The sequence below is a fragment of the Xenopus laevis genome, chromosome 5L (assembly GCF_017654675.1).
Source record: "Xenopus laevis strain J_2021 chromosome 5L, Xenopus_laevis_v10.1, whole genome shotgun sequence".
In the NCBI taxonomy this organism is placed as follows: Eukaryota; Metazoa; Chordata; class Amphibia; order Anura; family Pipidae; genus Xenopus; species Xenopus laevis.
Genome location: NC_054379.1, coordinates 18805883 through 18830612, shown reverse-complemented (window position 1 = coordinate 18830612; position 24730 = coordinate 18805883). Strand labels below are relative to the sequence as shown.

General features: G+C 43.1%; 1 protein-coding gene across 2 annotated transcripts in view; it reads right to left on the bottom strand.

The window, feature by feature from the left end:
• Window positions 1–24443, bottom strand: part of galnt14.L (polypeptide N-acetylgalactosaminyltransferase 14 L homeolog) — a 218588-nt gene extending 194145 nt beyond the window's left edge. For both annotated transcript variants that reach the window (XM_041562582.1, XM_018262677.2), the window contains exon 1: window positions 24096–24443. In XM_041562582.1, coding sequence (XP_041418516.1) covers window positions 24096–24224 — 129 coding nt within the window. In that variant the 5' untranslated portion in view covers window positions 24225–24443. The remainder of the gene's footprint in view (window positions 1–24095) is intronic.
• Between the last annotated feature and the right edge of the window lie 287 nt (window positions 24444–24730).

Genomic DNA, 24730 nt, shown 5'->3' with positions numbered 1-24730 from the left:
TGTCCAGTTGAACTCCTGCCTGGAACCATGCCTCCTAGAGGTCGCACTTATCCTCTCTCCCCAGCAGAGACCGCTTCCATGAAGGAATATATCCAAGAAAATCTCCAGCGGGGGTTTATTCGCCCTTCTACTTCTCCTGCAGGGGCTGGATTCTTCTTCGTGGAGAAGAAGGATGGAGGCCTACGTCCTTGTATTGACTACCGGGGTCTTAATAAAATCACCGTTAAGAACCGGTATCCCTTGCCTCTGATCGCAGAACTTTTTGACCAACTGAAGGGGGCTAAAATCTTCACTAAGTTGGATCTCCGTGGGGCGTATAACCTCATCCGCATCCGTGAAGGTGACGAATGGAAGACAGCATTCAACACTCGTGATGGGCACTATGAGTACCTCGTAATGCCCTTTGGTCTCTGCAATGCCCCCGCTGTCTTTCAAGAATTCGTGAACGACATTTTCCGGGATCTCTTGGGAAAGTTTGTGGTCGTGTACCTAGATGACATCCTGATTTTCTCCAAGGACCTTGCAAGCCATCGCTCCCAGGTGAAGGAAGTACTCTCTCGTTTGAGGAAGAACTCTCTCTTTGCCAAACTGGAGAAATGTGTGTTTGAAGTGTCCAAGTTCCTTTTCTGGGCTATATCATCTCCCCAGAGGGTTTCGAGATGGATCCTGTGAAAGTGTCTGCAATCCAAGAGTGGCCCCTACCGCTGAGCACTAAGGCAATCCAGAGATTCATTGGTTTTGCCAATTACTACCGGCAATTCATTAAGGGTTCTCTTCTCGCATTGCTCCTATCCTGGCCCTCATCCGAAAAGGGGGTAAACCCAGCTTGTGGCCCCCGTCTGCTATTGAAGCCTTTCAATCCCTGAAGGATGCCTTCACTTCCGCTTTGGTTCTCCGCCATCCTGATCCGGAGTTACCTTTCTTCATCGAGGTGGATGCTTCTGAAGTTGGAGCTGGAGCTATCTTGTCCCAAAGACATCCCTCTGATGGAAAGTTGCACCCATGTGCATATTTCTCTAAGAAGTTCTCTCCTGCCGAACATAATTATGATGTAGGAAATCGAGAACTCCTGGCTGTCAAGCTTGCCTTAGAAGAGTGGCGTCACCTCCTTGAAGGTTCCTTGATCCCAGTCACGATCTACACAGATCATAAGAATCTTGAGTTCATTCAATCTCTCAAGAGGCTGAATCCCAGACAAGCAAGGTGGGCTCTCTTCTTCTCTCGATTTAACTTTGTCTTGACTTATCGCCCTGGCTCCAAGAATCGGAAAGCCGATGCTCTGTTTTGAAGTTTCACTCCGGTGGATCGTACTCCTGAAAGACAAGAGCCAATTATTCCTCCTGTCAAGATCATCGCTTCTTTATACCCTCAATTTGCTGATCAAATTCTGGCTGGTCAATCTTCTGCTCCTCCTGATACTCCCATCGGAATGGCATTCGTACCTCCTGAACTTCGTCTGCCTATCCTGCAACAGACTCATAGCTCCAAGCAAGCGGGACACCCTGGTCCTGCTAAGACTCTAGAACTTTTACGGCGTCTAGTCTGGTGGCCGACTATTCGTAAAGATGTCAAAGACTTTGTTGCTGCTTGTACCGTTTGTGCCACTTCCAAGCCTAGCCATTCTCGCCCTAGCGGGTTACTACAGCCTTTGCCTGTCCCCTCTCGTCCTTGGACGCATTTGGCAATGGACTTCATAGTCGAACTTCCTCCCTCCAGTGGGAACACCGTGATCTGGGTCGTCATAGATCGTTTTAGCAAGATGGCCCACTTCATCCCTTTACGGAAGCTTCCATCTGCAGTGGAAGTTGTCACAGTTGTTTATTCAATTCATTTTCCGCCTGCATGGCTTCCCGGCGGAGATTGTCTCTGACAGAGGTTCCCAGTTCACGGCGAAGTTTTGGCGTTCCTTATGCAAGGTCTTGGGTATTGCTCTCCAATTCTCCTCTGCCTATCATCCCCAAACGAATGGGGCAGCGGAGCGAGTGAATCAAGCCTTAGAACAATTCCTGAGAAATCATGTCTCCCTCTGCCAAGATGATTGGTCTGACCTTCTCCCGTGGGCGGAATTTGCTCATAACAACGCCTGTCATTCATCCACTGGAAGATCTCCATTCATGTCTGTGTATGGCCAACATCCTCAAGCCTTTCCGCAAGACTTTGTTTTGACTGATGTCCCAGCCGCTGATGACCATGCGGCCCATATGTCCGCTATTTGGGCTGCAACCAAGTTTAATTTGGAGAAGAGTGCTCTTGTGCACAAGACCTTCGCGGATCGGAGACGTAGGTCCTCTCCTCTCTTCAAGGTTGGTGATAAAGTTTGGCTTTCTTCCCGAAACATTCGTCTGAAGGTGCCATCTCCCAAGTTGGGTCCGAAGTTTGTGGGTCCATTTCCCATCTTGGAGATTATCAATCCTGTGGCTGTCAGACTTCAGCTTCCCCCTGAGATGCGAATCCCCAACGTGTTTCATGTCTCCTTGGTGAAACCCGCTACCTCCAACCGCTTTTCTATTGACCAGTCTCCCTCTCCTACTATCTCTGTGGATGGTCAACAAGAATATGAGTTGGAAAAGATCCTTGACTCCAGAATCTCCAGGGGTTCTCTTCAGTACCTCATCAAGTGGAAGGGCTTTGGCCCTGAAGAATGCTCCTGGGAAGGACACTCTGATGTTCATGCTCCTCGTCTTGTGAGGGATTTCCACGCCAGGTTTCCCCAAAAGCCTTGTCCTGGTGGTCCAGAGGCCCCCCGTGGGGGAGGGGGTACTGTCAGGACTGCCAGACGTACCCGACCCAGAAGTATCCGACGGCGCTGTTTACATTCCCGGCGGTCACAGTGAAGATCCAAGATGGCGGCACCCATGCTGAACACATGGCTGCAGCGTCGCTGTATGATGATGTCATCTCTGGTGCCGGGATCTCATCATAAAAGGGCGCCCAAAACACTGTGACGGCGCCCAAGAATAGGATTTACTGCCATTAATCCTGGGTTCCTGTTTGTGTTTCCTGTATCCTGATTCCTGCTCCTGCCTTGGTTTTGACCCACTGCCTGGACTCTTGTTATTTGATCCTGTTCTGCCTGCCATTGAACTCTTGCCTGGACTTTGACCTTGATTCTGCTTAACCCTTTGGATACCGCGACCTTGCTCCCTCAAGAGGGCTTCCTCCTTGATCCAGACTACCTCCCTGGAGGGAGCTCCCGGCTCCCTGACACCTACAGTAAGACATTATAGTGCAGGGTTCCCCAAACTTTTTTTTACCTGTGAGCCACATGTAAAAAAAATTTGAAAAGCAACACAAGCATGAAGAAAAATTCCTGGGGGTGCCAATTATGGGCTGTCATTGACGACTGGTAGCCTCTATGTGGACTGACTACAGGAGGCTCTGTTTGGCACTACACCTGGTTTTTATGTAACCAAAACCCAAGCCTGGAATTCAAAAATAAGCACCTGTTATGAGGCCACTGTAGGCAACATCCAAGGGGTTGGTGAGCAACATATTTCTCATGAGCCACTGGTTGGGGACAAACCGCAGGACAAGATAGCGACAGTGACAATTTTTATCAGTGATACCCAACTTGCAACCTTTCAGTACAACACAGAGCATCCACTAGCAGCCTAAGGTGTAAACTATCCCTAAATGTAATACATAGATGTATTAGAAGTCACAGTGGCATATGGTTTAATATCACTGCATTCTTAGCCTTTAACAAGGTTACTGCTATTAAAAAGCGTATGGTATAATTAATATAATGGTATAATATATCTCTATGAACAAAAGTACACAGATCAGTTGGCAACAGTAGGAAAAATGGCATCAGTTCAGTTAAGGAACGAGAAGGCAGCTACAATATGGTAAGATGGGTCAGTAGAGAAGGATTAGTCCCCAATGTCATGGCAACTGACCATCAGGCTGGTCCTGCAGGAGTGTGCAACAGATGAGGTTCCATCTCCTGAGACACTACAGAACAGAATGCACACTTTGCATGCAAAACAGTCCTGTGGTAAGCATTGCATGAAGATATTTACAATGCCTTTAATAAGAAACATCAGTCCCAATTTAAGATTTGTATATATATATATATATTTATATATATTTATATATTTCCTTCTAAACAAGTATTTAACTAAGCTGCAATTTGATGTAAAGAAATAAAACGTTAATAACCAACTGCAAATTTGTGGACAACCCAGGAGAGCATTAAGCTTTACTGCCCATGAGCAAGAGCTGTTCATTTCCTACAGTCCGAATTACTCCGGAAGACTGGAGCTTGCTATCATTTGCCCAGCATGGAATGAAGCCTTAGGTCATGTTTATTTTTTTACTATGAACATGAGCACGCTGCCTCAGCAAAAAACCTAATGCTGACTGAACATTGGGTTTGGATTTGGCGGATGCTGAAAACTGTACTTTTAACTAGATTTCCTTTCAATATCTATCAATAAGGTAATAACTACATGTTGGATAATGAAGTATATTCTGTTGAATATGAATCTTCTGGTTTCCATTATTGAAGAAATTTCATTGGACAGCAGATCAAGAAGGGTGGTCCGGGGCTAAGTGACTACACAAGCTTTTCCAATGTGTTTTCCATGGACAGGTTGACTTGTAGAGGCAACAGAAATAGAATACATAGACCCATTTTATAATCAGCTCATGTTTTGCCATTATTTTGTTCTACCTATTCATAAAATTCATAAAAGTAGACAAAGAGGGCTATTCATGCAGTAACATGGTGGACAGTCAGTTTTGTTATTCTATTAGACCTGGATAAGTTATATGGTCTAGCAGACCAAGAGAATCCTACTGAAAGGTAAAGCTCCTCTCAGTTTAATCTTCCATGAGATTGGTTAGTTTCCCACTGTGTGCAATATAACGGTATAGCCACTGCTTCTTCTACCGCTCCATAACTAGTTAAAACTGCCATTACAAATTAGATCTTCTTCCTCGACATGCAAAGGTCTACAAAAAACTCAACATGGCTCTGGTGGGATTATATAGTAACTGAAAGTAGTAGGGGTCTGAATGGCAAACAGCAGAGACCATACCCAACATTAGTTATCCCATTACTTTCAAAGACTTTCATGTAGATTTGATAATAATTTATTGCCAGTTGTACATCCATTTCCATCAACTGTGGGTGGACAATCTCAATCCTTGGACACCAAAAGCAAAGTAGCAAAGTAGCAAAAGCACCAAGTAGCAGGCACTCAGGAAATCTGGATATAATTGGGCATGGTCTATTACAGGGCTCCCCAACCTTTTTGTATCAATGAGCCACATTCAAATGTAAAAGAAGCTGAAGAGCAACATAAACATGCTGAAAGTTCCTGGTGGTGCCAAATATGAGCTGTTATTGGCTAGTGGTAGTCCCTATGTGGACTGGCAGCCTACAGGAGGCTCTATATAGTCTTTATGCAACTAAAGCTTAAAAATAAGCACCTGCTTTGAGGCCACTTGGATCAACATCCATTGGGTTGGTGAGCAACATGTTGTTCATGAGACACTGGTTGGGGCATCACTGGTCTGTTGGATCCAGGCCTAATTTTTAAGGTCTAATGCTTTTCATGTTTTGAATTGAGTCTGGAAAAGAATTAGACAAAAGATCCAGTAATGAGAATCATAAACAGGGCATTTGCTTTCTTCATTCACAAGGAGAACATGGGTAGTAAGGTTTGTTTCTTCACTCAGCTGCAACCTACCAGAATGAATTACCACCTACTGAAGCTATTGGTTAGATGGAATGCAGAACAGTGGTTACAGGGATTCTGTCATGATTTTTATGATGTAATTTCTATTTGTAAATTACACTGTTTACACTGCAAATAATTCACTCTACAATATAAAATTTTATTCCTGAACCAGAAAGTGTATTATAAAAAGTGTGTCATATAAAAAAAATCTGTTTGCTCTTTTGAGAAACTGATTTCAATGCACAATTCTGCTGGAGCGGAAGTGCATTTTGAAGAAAAAAAAATGTCCCATGACAGTATCCCTTTAAGCAGTCCATGAAAGCCAAAAAGTTGCTTTTGTGTTCATAGTGTTAGTCTGCAGTAATTCTGAGTTCCCATATCAAGTTGGGGGAAGTACAACACGTTATTATGGACATTACAAATCAAGGTGGTGTAAGTTTTATGGAATGTTTTACATATTCCCTATTGTTAATGACTATTGAAGTAAAGGAGGACAAGAAAGCAACTGGTAAATCATGTAATTACCCAAGCAGAACACCAGCAATTTTCCTTGTGTAGCTATTAGATGAGCTATTGACTTTTGCCGGCAATGAGCAAACATATTATTGAGATTCAGACAATGCCATGAATCCTGCCAGGTAACAAAGCTCGGACATTTGTGTTCTCTCCTTAGTTAAAGGCAGTCTCTGTATGTCTAGTGTTTCTGGAAGGTAATTGTTCTTACTCTTCTATGTAAAAGATGACTTCTGCCAGTGCTAGTATTCACCAATGCTCTGTTGTGTCCCCTGAAATTTCTGCACCTGCAGGAACATTCCATTTCAGAGGTCAAACTAGCAAAGCTGCGAGATACAGATAGGATGAGGCAAAATTGTAGTTATTGTCAGGGCAGGTGGCAAGAACCATAATCAAGGGCACGTAGAGTTGACACTTTTTTTTTGAAAGAATACTGGCCTTTGGGTCCGAGGCCAGTGGTGATGCCACTTGGAAGCGTAGTGGGCATGGAAAAGGGGCAGAGTGGGTGTGGAAAGGGGTGGATTGGGCAGGTGAAAGGGCGGATCATGCAGGTCTATCCATGTAAGATATAATAGGCAGGGGCGATCCTGGCCCCTCCGCCGCCTGAGGCAGCAGCAGTTGCTGATGCCCCCCTCCCCCGGAAATTCGCTCTTAAAGTACCAGGAGCAGCATTTTTGCTGCCCCTGGTACCTAGTGGGGCGCTGCCGCCTCAACTCGACTCATTGGCGGAGCACCCCTGATAATAGGGCAGCAAAAGGGTCAGGGAAGGGAAGGAGTTGTGGGGTTAAGAATTTATCAGACCAGTTGGGCAGGTCAAACACTGGTCTGGTGGTAACCCTAAGGGCAGACACGGGTCTATAACCAGTACAATACAATAGGAGGCTAAAGTGACCCAAATGCATCTTGTTTTTTTCTCTCCCACTCCCTTCTGCCCAGTACCACCCTCTTATCATTTTCCCTTATTCAATACATCTGAAGATTTTATGCCCTTCTTTATTTTTGCTCCATGCATCTGTGTGTAACCAAGTAACCAAGTGAGCCACCAACCAATCAGTGCATCTGAATGTGTAGGAAATGCATCAGGAAGCGGATATTTTATACAAGGACCAATGGAATTCAGACCAGTGAGTCTGAGCTACAATCACATGGACTGAAAGTAAGAAGATAGGCCCATAAAATATGCAAGCAGGCAGGTAGCTTTCGGTTCCTCAAAGTCTCCAACCCTACTCACATTCACTCAAAGATGTAGGCTAGTTTGGGAAAATAAAGATTTTTTTGAATGATAGGGGTTTAACCTTGGCACACTCCGCCAATAACATCTTGTGCATAATGACAATTTTCATTCAGTCGAACAAGGGTTTGTTACTCTAACAAGCCAAGGTAGTTCAGATAAACTCTACAATAAAAGTCTGACATCCCGAGTTAAGAGGCCGGTTTATCTCCACAAACAAAGGCTCGTTAAACCTCTCCACGGACTGAAAAACACTAATTTGAAACTGACTCGGATGGTACATTAGCATAATTAAACTCCATTCTGATATAAGTTATCAGCCACATCTTCACATTGTTATTTTCCTTCTCTTATCAGGATGAGACGGGAATCAAACAGAAATATGTGTGTCTCACAAGGGGGAGAGGTAATTAAAATGGAAAGGGGAAAAAAATTCCGACAGATCTGTCAGAAAGAGAAAAAAATAGATTTGTTAACATAATATGTGCCAAGGTAATGACATTCCAAGGATAAATGTCTCCTTCTGTCAGGGCCATTTGGCTACCTTTAATTACTAGTAATACACACAGCTGTCTAATAGACTGTCCTGGCCATCAGGACAATTACCCGATATTCACACTTCAATCAAAGCAAAGAGGAATAACGGTATTAATCATCTTCTCCATGCTTCAGAAGCCCTTGGCTTTGTTTCCTTCTGTTGTGATTCTCTGTATAATCGTCTCTTTGTCTGACGGATCATTGGTCCCAATATAATGACACTCAAATGCCTGTGGTTGGGACATATCCAAGCTGAACAAGTCATTAAGGTACCTGTGTCTTGGCTCTGACTGTTGTTCTGTAGACCTAGGATCAACCCAATTAACCAACACTGCCAAACAGAAATTGAGGATGTGCTAGCCACGCTCAATGTGTTCCCATAGTAATCATCTTTGCTCCTTTGTATGTTAGAATTCCTGGTCAACCGAGATAAAAACAGGACTGATGGTAGGTCAGGATAGGCCAATCCTGATTTTCTGGAACTGGTGACCCAATCTCCCTTATAATGTAAAAGTTTTAAAGAACATTTTAATGTAATTGAATGATATATGACTTCTATTGCAGTTGCAGCACCACACAAATTTCTCTACAATGAGTTGCGCCAAAAAAATCCCATTCAAGGTATTTGGTATTCAGTCCTTCGTGCCTCCTGTTCTGAACTGAGCTCATATTGACACAGGGGAACCCTGGAGCCGCCACCACCTCCAAACCTGACAGTAGATCCAGGAGAATGTCCATTTCCTCATTATATAAAGCCAACATACCACATAATGGTCAAGTACTAAAGAACCTGGTGGTAGTGGTGGTGGTGGTGGTGTGATCACAGTAGGGTTCAATCAGAAAACCTTTGTTTGGTTCTCGATAAGCACAGTTATTAGCTGTTAAAGTCAACAAGATTATTTTAGTGATAGCTCAGCATTAATATCCTTCACTTACACTTACATAGCTCCTAATGACAACTAGAAGGATTTCTAAGGCCATCGGGGAGCCTCCTACAAGTAGAAACAGGAATCCAGTTGGTTATGTACTAGAACAGTGTTGTCCAACTATTATATGAAGTGGGCCAACTAAGCAAGCTGAAGGCCATAAAAATCCTTTGAATGGCCACATCTGTCCTGCAGGCCTCCAGTTGAACATTCCTGCACTAGAATGATGGTGCTCTAGGCTTCCTGCAGCAATATCAGTGCTATAAGCACTGCGTATCTTGACAGCGCTATATAAACAAATGATGATGATGATGATGATGCTATGCACCCTATGCACCAAGCTGTACAAACACATTTTCTGTTACTCACTGGCCAAACTGCTTCTGTTTAAAGTAAACAAGTAGAATTCCCCAAAAGTAAGTTTCGTGGGATGGCCAAAGAGAATGACTGTATTGTTTGAAGAATAAAAAAAATGAATTTTTTTAATAAGTCCTTTATTGTCTCAAAGACTGTAAGAAAAAATAAAAATAATTTGCGGCTGATTCATTTTTAACATCCAGTAGAAGCGGCGGCATTTTGATGGGTGTGACACTTCCCCATTTACTCAGGGAGGCGGCTGTTGCGGAACGCACTCACTCATCTGCACTTTTCACAGCGAGAAGCCGTTATTGTGACGGTTGTTTTGCAGACAAGGCACTTAGTCGGCTTCATTAATATGTACAGTCAAGAACAGTCACTAGGAAACAAGATGCGTTTTTTGCGCAAATGACATTAAGTCACCTTAAACACCCCTAGAAATGGACTAGACTTATGGGATTTACTCACATACCTCAGGTGCAACAATAACATTTACAATTCCATATTATGTACAGTGCAAAGCAGCGGGTTCTGGCATCCCATGTACATTTTATACTGTGAGAAGCAGGGTACAGGCCCCCCGAGTTATTATATACAGTGAGAGACAGTGGGTAATGGCACCCAAGGTATTTTATACAGTGAGAGGCAGAGAGCACCAGCACCTTAGGGTATTATATACAGTGAGAGGCAGTGGGCACTGGCACCCCAATGTTTTATATACAGTTAGAGGCAATGCACACTGGTATCCCAAGGTTTTATATACAGCGAGAGGCAATTGGCACTGGCACCCCAAGATATTTTATGCATTGTGAGGCAGAAAGCACTGACACCCCAAAGTATTATATACAGTGAGATGCAGTGGGTACTGACAACCCAAGCTATTATATACAGTGAGAGGCAGTGGGTACTGGCATCCCAAGGTTTTATATACAGTGAGAGGCAGTGGGTACTGGCACCCCAAGGTTTTATATACAGTGAGAGGCAGTGGGTACTGGCACCCCAAGGTTTTATATACAGTGGGGGTCATTTATCAGCACTGGGCAAATTTGCCCATGGGCAGTAACCCATAGCAACCAATCAAATTGCTGCATTCATTGTTGTACTTGCAGCTGGCTTCAAAAAGCTAATCACTGATTGGCTGCTATAGGTAACTGCCCATGGGCAAATTTGCCCAGTGTTGGTAAATGAGCCCCAGTGAGAGGCAGTGGGTACTGGCACCCCAAGGTTTTATATACAGTGAGAGGCAGTGGGTACTGGCACCCCAAGGTTTTATATACAGTGAGAGGCAGTGGGTACTGGCACCCCAAGGTTTTATATACAGTGAGAGGCAGTGGGTACTGGCACCCCAAGGTTTTATATACAGTGAGAGGCAGTGGGTACTGGCACCCCAAGGTTTTATAAAAAGTGAGAGGCAGTGGGTAATGGCACCCCAAGGTTTTATATACAGTGAGAGGCAGTGGGTACTGGCACCCCATGGTTTTATATACAGTGAGAGGCAGTGGGTACTGGCACCCCAAGGTTTTATATACAGTGAGAGGCAGTGGGTACTGGCACCCCAAGGTTTTATATACAGTGAGAGGCAGTGGGTACTGGCACCCCAAGGTTTTATAAAAAGTGAGAGGCAGTGGGTAATGGCACCCCAAGGTTTTATATACAGTGAGAGGCAGTGGGTACTGGCACCCCAAGGTTTTATATACAGCGAGAGGCAGTGGGTACTGGCACCCCAAGGTTGTATATACAGTGAGAGGCAGTGGGTACTGGCACCCCAAGGTTTTATATACAGCGAGAGGCAGTGGGTACAGACACCTCAAGGTTTTATATACAGTGAGAGGCAGTGGGTACTGACACCCCAAGGTTTTATATACAGCGAGAGGCAGTGGGTACAGACACCTCAAGGTTTTATATACAGTGAGAGGCAGTGGGTAATGGCACCCCAAGGTTTTATATACAGTGAGAGGCAGTGGGTACTGACACCCCAAGGTTGTATATACAGTGAGAGGCAGTGGGTACTGACACCCCAAGTTTTTATATACAGTGAGAGGCAGTGGGTACAGACACCCCAAGGTTTGTACAAACAGTGAGAGGCAGTGGGTACTGGTACCCCAAGGTTTTATATACAGTGAGAGGCAGTAGGTACTAGCACCCCAAGGTTTTATATACAGTGAGAGGCAGTAGGTAGGGCACCACAGTCCTGGCACGTAAGGGTTATATCTATCACAAAGCAGTACTTTGGGGCATACAGTGAGGGTACCATATGATACAGCTGGTATATAAAACACAGAGCCAAATTCTATGTAAGCAACAAAACTGGGGCAGAGGACATACCATACAATAATCCGCACTTGAGAGTATTATGGTTCTCGGCCGTTAAAGTAAGAAAAACTTCATGTCACGCTGGCTGTCATGCTAACTGTCATTTAGCCGCCTTTCACTAAACCTCAACTAAAAGCTTTTTATTTTCTCCCATGTTCTATATTTACAAGGGGGAAAAAAAGAGAGGGACAAAAGCAGCCACTCTGAAGCCTTCATTCCTAGCACAAACCCAAAATAGAAGAATGACAAGAAAGGAATTGGCTTTTGCAGAGAGACTACTGAATGGCGCAGCTTGGTCACATACCCAGAGAAAAGTCTGATGTAAAAGGCTGCTGTACACTTACCAGCTGAATTGTGCTTAGTACAGGGGAATACCTATGCTGCCATAGTTTTATGGGATCTCTCTGTACAGACTATGAGCAAACTTAGATGCTGTTCCTGCTGAATTGTGCTTAGTACAGGGAATACCTATGCTGCCATTGTTTTATGGTATCTTTCTGTACAGATTATGAGCAAACTTAGAGGCTGTTCCTGCTGAATTGTGCTTAGTACAGGGGAATACCTATGCTGCCATTGTTTTATGGTATCTCTCTGTACAGGCTATGAGCAAACTTAGGGGCTGTTCCTGCTGAATTGTGCTTAGTACAGTGGGTATTTTGCCACATGGGTGACCAAATCGTCATCCAACAACCTGCTTTCCTACTACAATTTCTTGGCAAATCCCACATGCAGTCCACAGTTTATACAATTTTGTAACTAGAGGATTAAAGGAGAACTAAAACCCAAAATTGAATGTAGCTAGAAATGCTGTATTTTATATACTGAACTTAATGTACCAGCCAAGAGGTTCAGCAACCCTATAACAGTAATGATCCAGGTCTTCATATTTGCCCCCAGCAGCTCCCCATCTTGGATCTTGTTAGGCATATTTTGTGTGTCAGTGGCACTGCACATGCTCAGTGAGCTCTGGGCTGCTGGGGAGGAGCTAAGCTTAGGGGTTGGGGAAAATCATTAAGCAGAAAGTGAGGTTCATCTGTCATAGAAATCTGGTTCTTAAATTCTGATTCAGGCTGCACTGGTTGCTATGCTGCCATGTAATGTGAATCTGAATTTCTGCTGATTAATTGTGAATTATGAATTGATTACTAATAAGCCTTGTATTGTGAATGTTATATTGTATATATACTGTATATTGTGAGTGTGTCCCTAAGCTCAGTAAGTGACAGCAGCACAGAGCATGTGCTGGGAATCAGCAGAAAAGAAGATGGGGAGCTACTGGGGCATCTTTGGGGCACAGGTCTTCCCTGCTAAAGGGCTGTGGGGGCATTGGAAGGCAAGGAACCCCAAAGCACGAGGGATAGCATTTCTAGCCTAATACTTTCAGAAATTTGGGCCCAGGTTCAATACCTGCATCAGGTCTGTGGAAAGTCTTCTAATTCTTCCACTGAGCTACTCAGTATTCACAACATGCTGGATAAAAAGAGAATTATGGGCCGACTGCACAAACGCGCAAGGCTTGTGGAACTGTAACACCCCCCCCTACACCCTAGGATGGGGGTTTCTTTATAATATTCATATAAATGTATATGACATGCCAGCCTGATTATTCCCGTTACTCCAGGCCGGATCGTCCTTTCGCAATGTGACATATAATAACCGGGGCGCTGTTTTATTATCGGCTCGAGGGCTCTTTTTATGTCTTTGTCTAATGAAGCCGGTGCTGGAGCTTGATTAAACAGATGTTCCCCCCACCTGACAGCCCCCAGAGCCATCATACATACATTAATCAGTTTGCCTGCTTCCAGGAAAGAGATAGACTTGCCAACAGCTGGGCACCCCTTGGCACCTTCCCCCCCAAAGCCAATGTATCACTGTGGAAAATAAAATTGTCTGATGTTCTATTTTAACAGTTTGCTACAGATGACACATCAGTGGGGCTATCGACTAGTATATAAATGGCTGGAGGGCTGCTCAGGGGCCCCTATTTCCTATGCTTGAGCCCCCCTTTTTGGTGTCATATCCAGAGCAGTGAGGCATAACACTACACACAGCCTAGCCTGTTAATCCATGTTTGCTCACACCCGCAGCTCCAGAGCACCCCCTTAATCCCACCGTGACCTCATTCTCACTGCTGGATTCGGCAGGCAGCAAAATGAAGTGTTTGCATTCGGCTCCTGCCTTGATCCCCGGCGAGACACTTGTGAAGGCTTTTCAACAGAAAAGGGGCCCGAGATAAGAGGATCCGGGGGCTGCTAATGATTTCTGTGCATGCCAGCCTTTTCAAAGCAGCCTGTTAAAGAGAATGGGGGGAGAAAAAACCTGAAGGAGTCTCACTTTCATCCATCGCACAGTTACCTTCTGCGGCACAGGACTTTAATGCCAACTTGTGTGCCCGTCAGCATGGCAGCTTGTGTTCTGCACGAACCACTAGACTTAATTGCTCCACTGCTTATCCCACTCATGCCTGCTGGAAGCCCACCTCCAAGTGCCATCATCTCCTCCTTACTTTTCATTTTTGTTTCATTTCTATTGTTTTTCTTGACAACTAAGTTCACCTAAAAATTAAAGGGGAAGTAAATCCAACTACCTTGTTTTTTTTAATTGATCGCTGATCAGGGCAGTCCAGGCTGGTAAGTTTTAAGTAAAAAGTCATATGGTAAGGAAGATTTAAAATAAATCCTAAAATCAACATGGTTAAATGTTGTATTTTATATACTTTGCCAGCCAGCAGCTCCCCATCTTGTTAGGCATCTTTTGTGTCAGTGGCACTGCACATGCTCAGTGGGATCTGGGCTGCTGAGAAGCTAAGCTTAGGGGTTGGGGAAAATCATTAAGCAGAAATTGAGGTTCATTTGCCACAGAAGCTATGCTGTATAACTAATCAGCCTAGTATTGTGTCTGTTATAATATATATATATATATATATATATATATATAACCCTAAGCTTACCTGATAGCAGCCTGGGAATCTGTGACTACTGAGCTTAATGCACACCCTCTAGTTATTATCCTAGTGACACATTAGTTACTGGTTAGTGTTCTGGAGAGAGTAAAGGCCACCAGGCAATGGATCAGTTAACACAGTGGTTATAACATAATGATTCACAGTGGGGGAGGCAGGGAATCCCCAAAGTAGCCAGTGACCATGTGACATTCCTACTCACAGCATTTCCACCGCCAGTGGATTATGGGAGGGTTTTTTTCCACTGATTTTAAATGTGGGAAAAGTTCAGAGAACAATCAGCCCAGGTGGCAAAAGTTAGTAAATGAGTTACCTGGGCACCCAAAATAACTATCAAAGGGATAAAATAAAACTAAACTTTAGCTAAAATCAGTTTAGTCTGTCTGTACAAGGAGAGCAGCTTCAATAATACAATTTCGCAGATAAAACCAACCACTCATCGGCGGCATAATAAATGATAATATTCCGATCCCTAAGGTTTTGCACTCTGGATCACTATGTCTGTGGAAGCCAGTTCCATGAAAAGCAACAAGCTCAAGAAACCGAAGCCCCAAAGGAAATTATACTCAGGCCCTTAGCCCTTATAGTTTGGCTGAGAGTACTGAAGCCCTAGGATTTGGTCCTTTACAACATATGACCCAAGTCAGCAGTTTATGGGGCAGTGTATGAGGCCCTCCAATGGGCTTCCCCGGCTGATTTCTGGATGAAAGTCAGCCAGATGTCGATTGGGTGGGTTTAAAAATCCTGTTGGATCAAAAACAGCATTGGTTTCGTTAATGTGGCCCTCAATGCGACCACCCGTATTCTTCTCGTTGTAATCTGATATCGCTCACCTCAAGGTGGACATATCGCGAAGAGATCTACTCGTTTGGAGACGTCCCTATGCATGGCCAGCTTTAGGCTGGGCTTTGAAGAGCAAAGGTAAAAGCGCTCATTTACAACTACAATTTTGATCACACAAATATGGATGAAGTTGGGGTGTATTGACGCTATTCATTAAAGATTCTCCTAGCACCTCCCTGTAGTTGCACTTGCTGCCAGTATGTCCGAATCCCGTACAAATACTCCAAGTGACGCAAGGGTACCCTGAAGCTATCACCACTTTCAAGCTGACAGTAATTCTATTGCAGAATGCATCAACAAGCTAGCAGACATGAACCTAAAGAATTACGTGCAGACGCAATTTTGACGGCAAGTGCCGGAAGCGGGAATGATTCCCGTCAAACCACAAGTGCAACAGTGTGTGTTTTGACACTTTGCAACAGACACACTTCTCCCTTAGCTGCACTGGGGTTTTGGAGAAAAAAACCCTGTATTTTTATAAGTCTGAAGTCTTTTTTTGCTGCAGCCCTAAGACAAAGGACAATGTCATTCAGAAAATTTAATTTCCAGTAGTTACTTAATGCCAACTATGCAGCATCCCGACTGCCTCCAGTGTAAGGGCAGAGACACACGCTCAGATTCGGGGAGGTTTAGTCACCCAGCGACAAATCTCCTCTTCTTCCCTGAACTGCCTCCCGCCAGCTAGAATGTAAATTGTCGGCGGGATGACAATCGGTGCGCTTCGTTTTCCGAAGTTGTCCGAAGTTGCCTCACGAGGAAACTTCGGGTGACTTTTGGAAAACAAATCGCTCCGAGTGCCATCCCACCGGCGATTTTGAGGCAGTATCGGGAGATGTCGCCCAGAAGAAGAGGCGATTTATTGCCGGCCGACTAAATGTCCCAGAATCTCTGCTCTTAAAGGGCTATCACAGTCAGAATGGAGGGTTCAAGGCCTACCAGGGCTTCCTCCACAGGGGCCCCAACCTCTGCTCGGGGAGGACAGGACCATATACAGTGGCGTAACTAGTTGTTACTGGGCCCCATAGCAAATTCAATTTAGGGCCCCAAAATATTTATAAGTTGGCCTATTTTACCAAGATATATTAAAATTGCTCATTAATTAGGGTCTCACTGGGCCCCCTACACTCCTGGGGCCCCCTACACTCCTGGGCCCCCCTGCAATTGCAGGGTCTGCTTCCTCTATAGTTACGCCCCTGACCATATATAAAGTGGGATTAGAGAGAAACGGTGACTAAATAACTGGCTGGTTAAGAACCCAAAATAAGTCTAAAACCCTAGTAAAGAATATTCTTTAATTGCCCCGTGATTATATTACAATATATGTATACATTGTTTTACATAAAAAATGTTTATAATGTTCATAATATCTAGATCACTATCACTATCTTTGGGGGGGGGGAGAACATATATAGATGGAAGGCCAGGACTTTTTTAGAGAGAAATGGCTGAAAATAATGTTCTGTCTTGTTCCAAGTCGCTTCCCTGCAGCCTCGGTTCCTCTGTGCCTCAGGCACCAAATATTTGATTGTGGCCAAACCAGGGACTCGCTCCGGCTGAGAAATTCTTCCTGCAGCGCTAGGAATAAATCTCTTTCTATGTTTCAAGAATAAAAATATTCTGTCTCCCACAAACAAACCTTATGGGGGGGGGCAGAGCCAGAATTATTACTGGTTCTTGATTATACCCTCTTCAGATTTTATGAGTTTATGTTTCTAGTACTTTTATTGCATTGGTAAATGAGCCTTAAAGGGGAACTCTGCCTAACAACCATTCCTTTGGATAATGAAAGAAAATATCATTCTAGGCCACTTCCCAATATACATTTATTAGACGCTTCCAAAGGTTTTAAAGTTATTTGTAAATGTATTTGGAACTGAAAGCCTTTTCTGCCTCTTTTAAATCCAACCTCCCTTTTCCTGGACTAGTCACATCATTGCAACATTGTATCAGTATTCAACTTCCCCGCAGCCAAGGCTGGAGAGGTATGCAAGGCATTGTGGGAGCTGGAGTTGATTTCTGATACATTGAAGGCAATAGCAATGGAGAAACAGATGCTGCTGTCAATTGCAATTTCATTTACAAATAACTTCAAATGTAAATGTAATTAGATATTTAAATGAATTGGAAAGTGGATGAGGACGACATTTTTTTCATTATGTAACGGGGAAAAAACATGGGTGGACACCCCTTTAAAGACTTTTAATAACCTTGATTTCTTTCGCCTCCTCACTATAATTACCCGAACATCCACGCACAAGAAACAAATGAGTTACCAGAAGTGAATTGATGTTTTACCAGGGAGCGTTCAGTTACCAACCAACGGCACGGATGCTATTAAGGCACCGGAATCTTCTCTTCTAAACGCGGATCAACGTTCTTCCAGCTCCCAGACAGTCCCTGCTTGACGCAAAAACGTCAATAATCGTAAATATGATTCCATTTATTTGCTAATGTAACATTTTCCCAGCGCAGGGGATATTTGTGGTGGGTCATTTAATCCTTCGGCTGCAAGTGATATTTGCTACTAGATTTAATTACACATGGGGTGACCTTTTTGGTAGAAGGTTACGGCGCCAAAACTAATTAAAATGACTGAATGGGTTTTACTTTATTACATACAATGTTATTCCATGGTAAGTCAGCAAGCGGAGAGCATTAAAATACAGGTATGGGATCCATTATCCGGAAACCCGTTATCCAGAAAGTTCCGAATTACGGGATGGCCGTCTCCCATAGACTCATTTCTAATCAAATAATTCAGATTTTTAAAAGTGATTCCCTTTTTCTCTGTGATAATAAAACAGTACCTTGTACTTGATCCCAACTAAGATGTAATTAATTCCTATTGGAGGCAAAACAAGCTTATTGAGTTTATTTCATGTTTAAATAATTTTTTAGTAGATTTAAGGTATAAAGAGCTAAATTACGGAAAGATCCCTTATCCAGAAAACCCCAGGTCCCAAGCATTCTGGATAATGGGTCCCATACCTGTACTACATTTATGTGATGGGAGGTTTCTGTTCCAAGGAACTTACACTCCAGAGAAGGAAGAGAGAGAGAGATATAAGAGGTAATTCTGACATTTTATGTCCTACTGTTCTACTACTGAGTCAAGTCTAGGGTTGCCACCTTTTCCCCAAAAAAATTCCGGCTGGTGGGGGCGGGTACAAAAAGGGGGTGTGGCGTGATGTCAAAGGGTTGGGGTTATGCCAAAAAGGGGCGGGCCACGGCACGGCCAGGACAAGAACTGAAGGACAAGGTAAGTTTACAGGGGATTGGGGGCTGGCCAAGGGGTATTTTTAAGGGTTTTACAAATTTTATTATAAAACAGTAATGGAGAACTATTTTGCTTTCACAATTACTGTCAAACAATGGCAGCATAGGTATTCCCTGTACTAAGCACAATTCAGCAGGAACAGCCCCTAAGTTTGCTCATAGTCTGTACAGAGAGATACCATAAAACTATGGCAGCTTAGGTATTCCCCTGTACTAAGCACAATTCAGTAGCACATTTTTGAAAGTATAATTTAAGCGATTCCCTCACACTAGTTCTATGCAGGTGTTTCATTACCGTTATCAGAAGAAACATAAGAGTTGGTGCATAATGGGATACAAGGCAACTGCTGGTTTTATCTCGGAATCAATAATTCAAGGCATAAGAACCTGTTCCTGTTGTACCAGTAAATGGCAATACTGTTACTTCAAAAATGTACTCAGGGTGGGGGGCAGATCCCTATTGTTAAAGCTTTTAGCCGAACACATTTCCATACAAAATATTCAGTTAAATCAGTAGTGGAAGGCTGATGTTTATTTAGGCAGAAAAGGCAGATAAATTAAAATACATTGTGCAGACACAATAATGAGGGGAATGGGGGGACACATTTTACAGGAGTCCCCCCACAAGCTCTGCTTCACGTGCCTGCATACACTACTGTCACCTATTACTCCCATAGGATGGGACCTTATAAGTAAAATAGAATATTTTATCTTAGAAATCCAAAATGTTTGGACTCACATTTCAGTGCAGAGGAAATTGGTACATGGCATATGTTGTATCAGAAGTAGTCGATGTTACTGAACATGACTAACATGAAGGAGTTAGACCTAGGCCAGAACCACAAGCAAGACCTTGAGTTCCAGTACACTGAGATTCAGTTATGGAAATAGACAGAGTAAAGTGAATGGTAACGTAGTTAATAAAGGGAATAGGGCAAATTGGCATTGTTTACACTGGAAAAGTCATGATTATAGGAGATTTGTTGCTATGTTGAAAGAGCACCACACAATAAACTCCCTGGTTTTTCAACAACAGATCTTTCCAGATCACTTGAGTGGCAAACCTTTAAAAAGAAAAGAAATTGGAGAATAGTTGGAGAACAACTTGCCAAAACAAAACATGGATAGCGAAAAATAGGATAGCGAAAAATAGGATAGCACAGGAGATATGGTGAGAGAAAAGGAGAATTCAAGAGGTAAGAGTGTTGAGAGGGGAAGAACAGAAAGGGGAAGGGGTCATCTATGGAGGGTGGAACAAAAAAGTAAAACTAGGAGTTTGGAAGGGAAACATGAAAGGGGAAGAATGGGAAAGCAAAGAGGGGTTGAGAGGTTGAACAAAAGTGGTAGAGATTCAGATAGGGGTGATGAAAACAGAAGTGTAAAGCAAAGCCAAGAAGAGAAAAGTGAAAGGGGAGCACAGGAGATGAAACAAAAAAGGGAGAACAGGAGTGGATGAAGGGGTAAGAGGCAGAACAGAAAGACTAGGAGGTTAAGTAGGGAGAGTGAAAGGGAAGGGTAATGCAAAGAGGTCAGAAGGCAAGAATGAAAGGGATAGACGAGTAAGAGAAGAGAAGAACAAAGAGTGAAGGAGACACAAGAAGATATGAATGGAGGGAGCAAGGGAAGAAGTTGAAATGTGGATAGAGGAGAGAGTAGGCATATGGAGAGAGAAGGAGAAAATGCTAAGATGAAGAGAAGAGGGTTGAGGATTATACAAGAAGGGGGGTAGAAAAAAAAAAGAGTATAAAATCCTAGTAATCCGAAGGGAGAGCAAAAGGAAGAAGTTGGAGGAACATAATATGAGAAGAAGAGTGATTGGGACGACATGGATTATAAGGCACTTGCTTGATGTATGGTTTTGGGGCTGTATTCAGCTCTCTTGGGTAGCTTACAGTGCCCCGGCCGCCATTAGCTGTTAGAAAACTACACTACCCACAATGCCTGGTGGGATGATACTAACACATGTAGAAGTTCAGGATGTCAGAGATGGCCTTCCTCTGATTTAGGACATCTTGTGATATAGTTGTGGTGTGTGTAGCGACTCCATCAGGTTTTGATCGCTCATTAAGCTGCTTTTCAGTGTTGCTAATTTGGAATAAAAGCTCCTGATTGCTCATCAGACAATTCACTGTAATTTGCAGCCAGAGGAACCCACAAAGCGATTGGGGTTTCAAAGCGGAAAACTTCTGTGGCTCAGAGAATCTGCCTATTTCCACCGCTCCATTGGGCAAGACGAGACTTATGGAAAGGGAAAATAAGTCTTAAATGAGCACAGGAGATCGTGTTGGTTTAATAAAACTCTTAATTATACAGTGGTGCTTCACAAGCAAACAGCCCTCCCCGAGACATTTCAGGGGATACAGCTAAATATGAATTATTCATCGGCTCTCTTTCTGCATCCCAAGTACTTCTCCGTTTAACACATTCTCAGCTACACTGTGCCGGCAGCAAGGAACTAAATGTCACCCTCCAGAGCCACTGAGACAAAAGCGCCACTTGCAGTGAGATCAGTGTCATCTGAGATATTACCAAATCCCCATCAAAGTGATGTCACAATACAGAGAAGTGTTAGATAAATTACATATACAAACAGGTAGGGGATCTATTTTTGGGATCACTTTTCTGGAGGAAGGCTGTTTTTGTAATATGGGGCACCACGTCTTAGGTATATGGCACCCGAGTGCATTCTCCACCAAACATTCCACCTCCCATTCATGCGACTTTTTTGGTCCAGAGCTGTCGCATTTCCCACTGAAATGCATGGGAAGCTGCACTCCTGGTATTGGGTGACCACATTTTTATATAGGCAACAAAAGGCCAATGCTTAGGACAGTTTCTTTAGGGGGGCATCCCTAGGACGAATATATTCATTATCCAGTGCCTAAAACAGCACCAGACCTGCCCATGTTTTTTGGATAATGGGTTTCTTGATATCAGATCCCATACCTGTGTGTTTGAAGGTATTAGAACATAGTTTTAAATATATAGTTTTAAAAATATACATAAAGGTATGGAATCCGTTATCTGCAAACCTGTTATCCAGAAAGCTCCGAATTACAGAAAGGCCATCTCCCAGAGACTCCATATATCCAAATAATCCAAATGTTTTGAAAATGATTTATTTTTTCTCTGTATCCATAAAACAGTACCTTGATCCCATCTAAGATATTATTAATCTTTCCCGGATGCAAAACCAGCCTATAGGGTTTATTTAGCGTTTATATAATTTTCTATCGAATCTGCGGCGAATTTCTGAGTTTCGCCACCGGCTAATAAATTTGCGCATTCGCATTGAAAATTCAAAAGTTTTTTTTCAAGTTTTTTTGACACCAGCGACGGTTCCGACGCCGGCGCCAATTTAGACACTGACGACAATTAACGGACACACATAATGTGCGTCAGATGTCGCTGGCGGCGAATTGTTGCCAATGTCAAAATTCGCATTTCGCTAGTTTTTCGTCCGTTTCGCAAATTTTGGGACAAATTCGCCCATCAGTATTGTTAGCCTATATAGGTATCACTTCTACAATACTTTTTGTATTTGTGGGGGGTTTTTTTGATTTTTTTATTTGTTATTTTTGCTACTGGCTAACACAGTGCCACAGTTTTTGTTTTGTGCTATACGTGTGTACATATATACATATACAATTAAACAGTTGCCAAATCAACCCTTTAAACCCCAGATGTATGCTGCAGACTGCCCTGCTTTCTGTACAGCCTTGAAGCATGCATTTAAATTAAAAAGTATGTGTATTTAGTAAAAGAGATGCGCTGCACTATCACCTAAGTTATTCCTTTAGCCCCATTGCCTGGGTGGATTCAGTGGGGTCTGAGTCACGTTTCTACACGGCCAACAATAAAAAACCACATAGTTATGCTGTTCAGTTTCTGTTTAGACTAGAGGGCAAGTCATGGAACTCCCTTGCCCAGGACATACCCATCAATCACTCATCAGGTTTCAGGTGTTATTGGTCTCCACTTGGGGGCCAGGTAGCAAGTCTGGGGCCCTATCTGAGGAGGGGAAAATAACATAAATCAGGAATGTGCAACCTGCATGCCAGTCAGTAGGCTGTAGGGAGTTGCAGTCCCACATATGGAGATTGTACAGAGCCACTAAGAGAGTGAAGTTTAACACTGACCATTTTCACAAGCACCAAAGTGCTAAGGTCCCAGTAGTAAATGGCAGTGTCTGAGAGCTGCTGGTGCCACTAGACCACAATAAGCAGACTGACTGAGGCAAAAGCCAGTGGCCCTGGCTATGATTATGTGGGCTGCACATTTCAGCTGCATTTATTATACACGCTCACTTTATACATTTATTATACACGCTCACTTTATACATTTATTATACACACTCACTTGATACATTTATTATACACGCTCACTTGATACATTTATTATACATGCTCACTTTATACATTTATTATACACGCTCACTTTATACATTTATTGTACACGCTCACTTTATACATTTATTATACGCACTCACTTTAAACATTTATTATACGCACTCACTTTATACATTTATTCTACACACTCACTTTATACATTTATTATACACACTCACTTGATACATTTATTATACACGCTCACTTGATACATTTATTATACGCACTCACTTTATACATTTATTCTACACACTCACTTTATACATTTATTATACACACTCACTTGATACATTTATTATACACACTCACTTTAAACATTTATTATACGCACTCACTTTATACATTTATTCTACACACTCACTTTATACGTTTATTCTACACACTCACTTTATACGTTTATTCTACACACTCACTTTATACATTTATTCTACACACTCACTTTATACATTTATTCTACACACTCACTTTATACATTTATTCTACACACTCACTTTATACGTTTATTCTACACACTCAATTTATACATTTATTCTACACACTCACTTTATACATTTATTCTACACACTCACTTTATACGTTTATTCTACACACTCACTTTATACATTTATTATACACACTCACTTTATACATTTATTATACACACTCACTTTATACATTTATTGTACACACTCACTTTATACATTTATTCTACACACTCACTTTATACATTTATTTTACATGCTCACTTTATACATTTATTATACACGCTCACTTTATACATTTATTTTACACACTCACTTTATACATTTATTATACACACTCACTTTTTATATTTATTATACACACTCACTTTATATATTTATTATACACACTCACTTTATAAAGCATCAGGCAGAAGTTTACACTGAAATGACATTAGGGATCCAATAGAACTGGGCAAATAATCCCATTCCAATATCCCTCATTGTTACCCCGCCCCCAGTTTCAGTGACGGCCCGCGGGCCACCAGTGACAATCACGTGTGTCCGGGCAGCCAATGGGCACGGGGTACTTATTGGGGACAAGTAGCGATGTGCCCCTTACCTTAGCCGGATCCCCTTCGGATTCCTCCGCTTCCAACTTACTTCTGCCCCCCAAGAAGAAGAAGATGATCAGAGCGATCCAGAGAAGTCCTGCCAGGGACAGAGCCAGTCTGCGTGCCATTCGCCTCATGTTCTGGGCACGGGGGCAGCTCCTCTAACATAGCCCCGCCGGGGTGCGAGTGCTGGAATGGCTCATGGGAAGGGGCAGCCAATCACCGCCGGACTGTCACCCGCTCACTGAAACACCCGGACACAGACACCCGCTGCAACATGAAAAGGAACGGGACCCCCCGGAGCAGCCGCTGCTGCACCCGAGCCCACACCGCTACTATTGGGATGGGAATGGGAAGCCTGACAGTTTGGGAAAGCTTAGCGCCCCCTACTGCCTGTAAGCTCCTCCTGCACCGAAACTGTCAGCCAATGGCCAGTCCTACTGCCGCCCAGCACCTGCACACCTGCTCCTCCAGCGTCAGACACTCTGCCAGGCCAGTTACTGGCCCCATAATTAGCATTATAATATTAATTGAACAACAAATTAATATCTAAACGCTACGTGTCTATATATCAGTACTAAATGTGCTCATCTAGCTTGATACATACAGATACATTAGGTAGATAGACATACAGATATATACA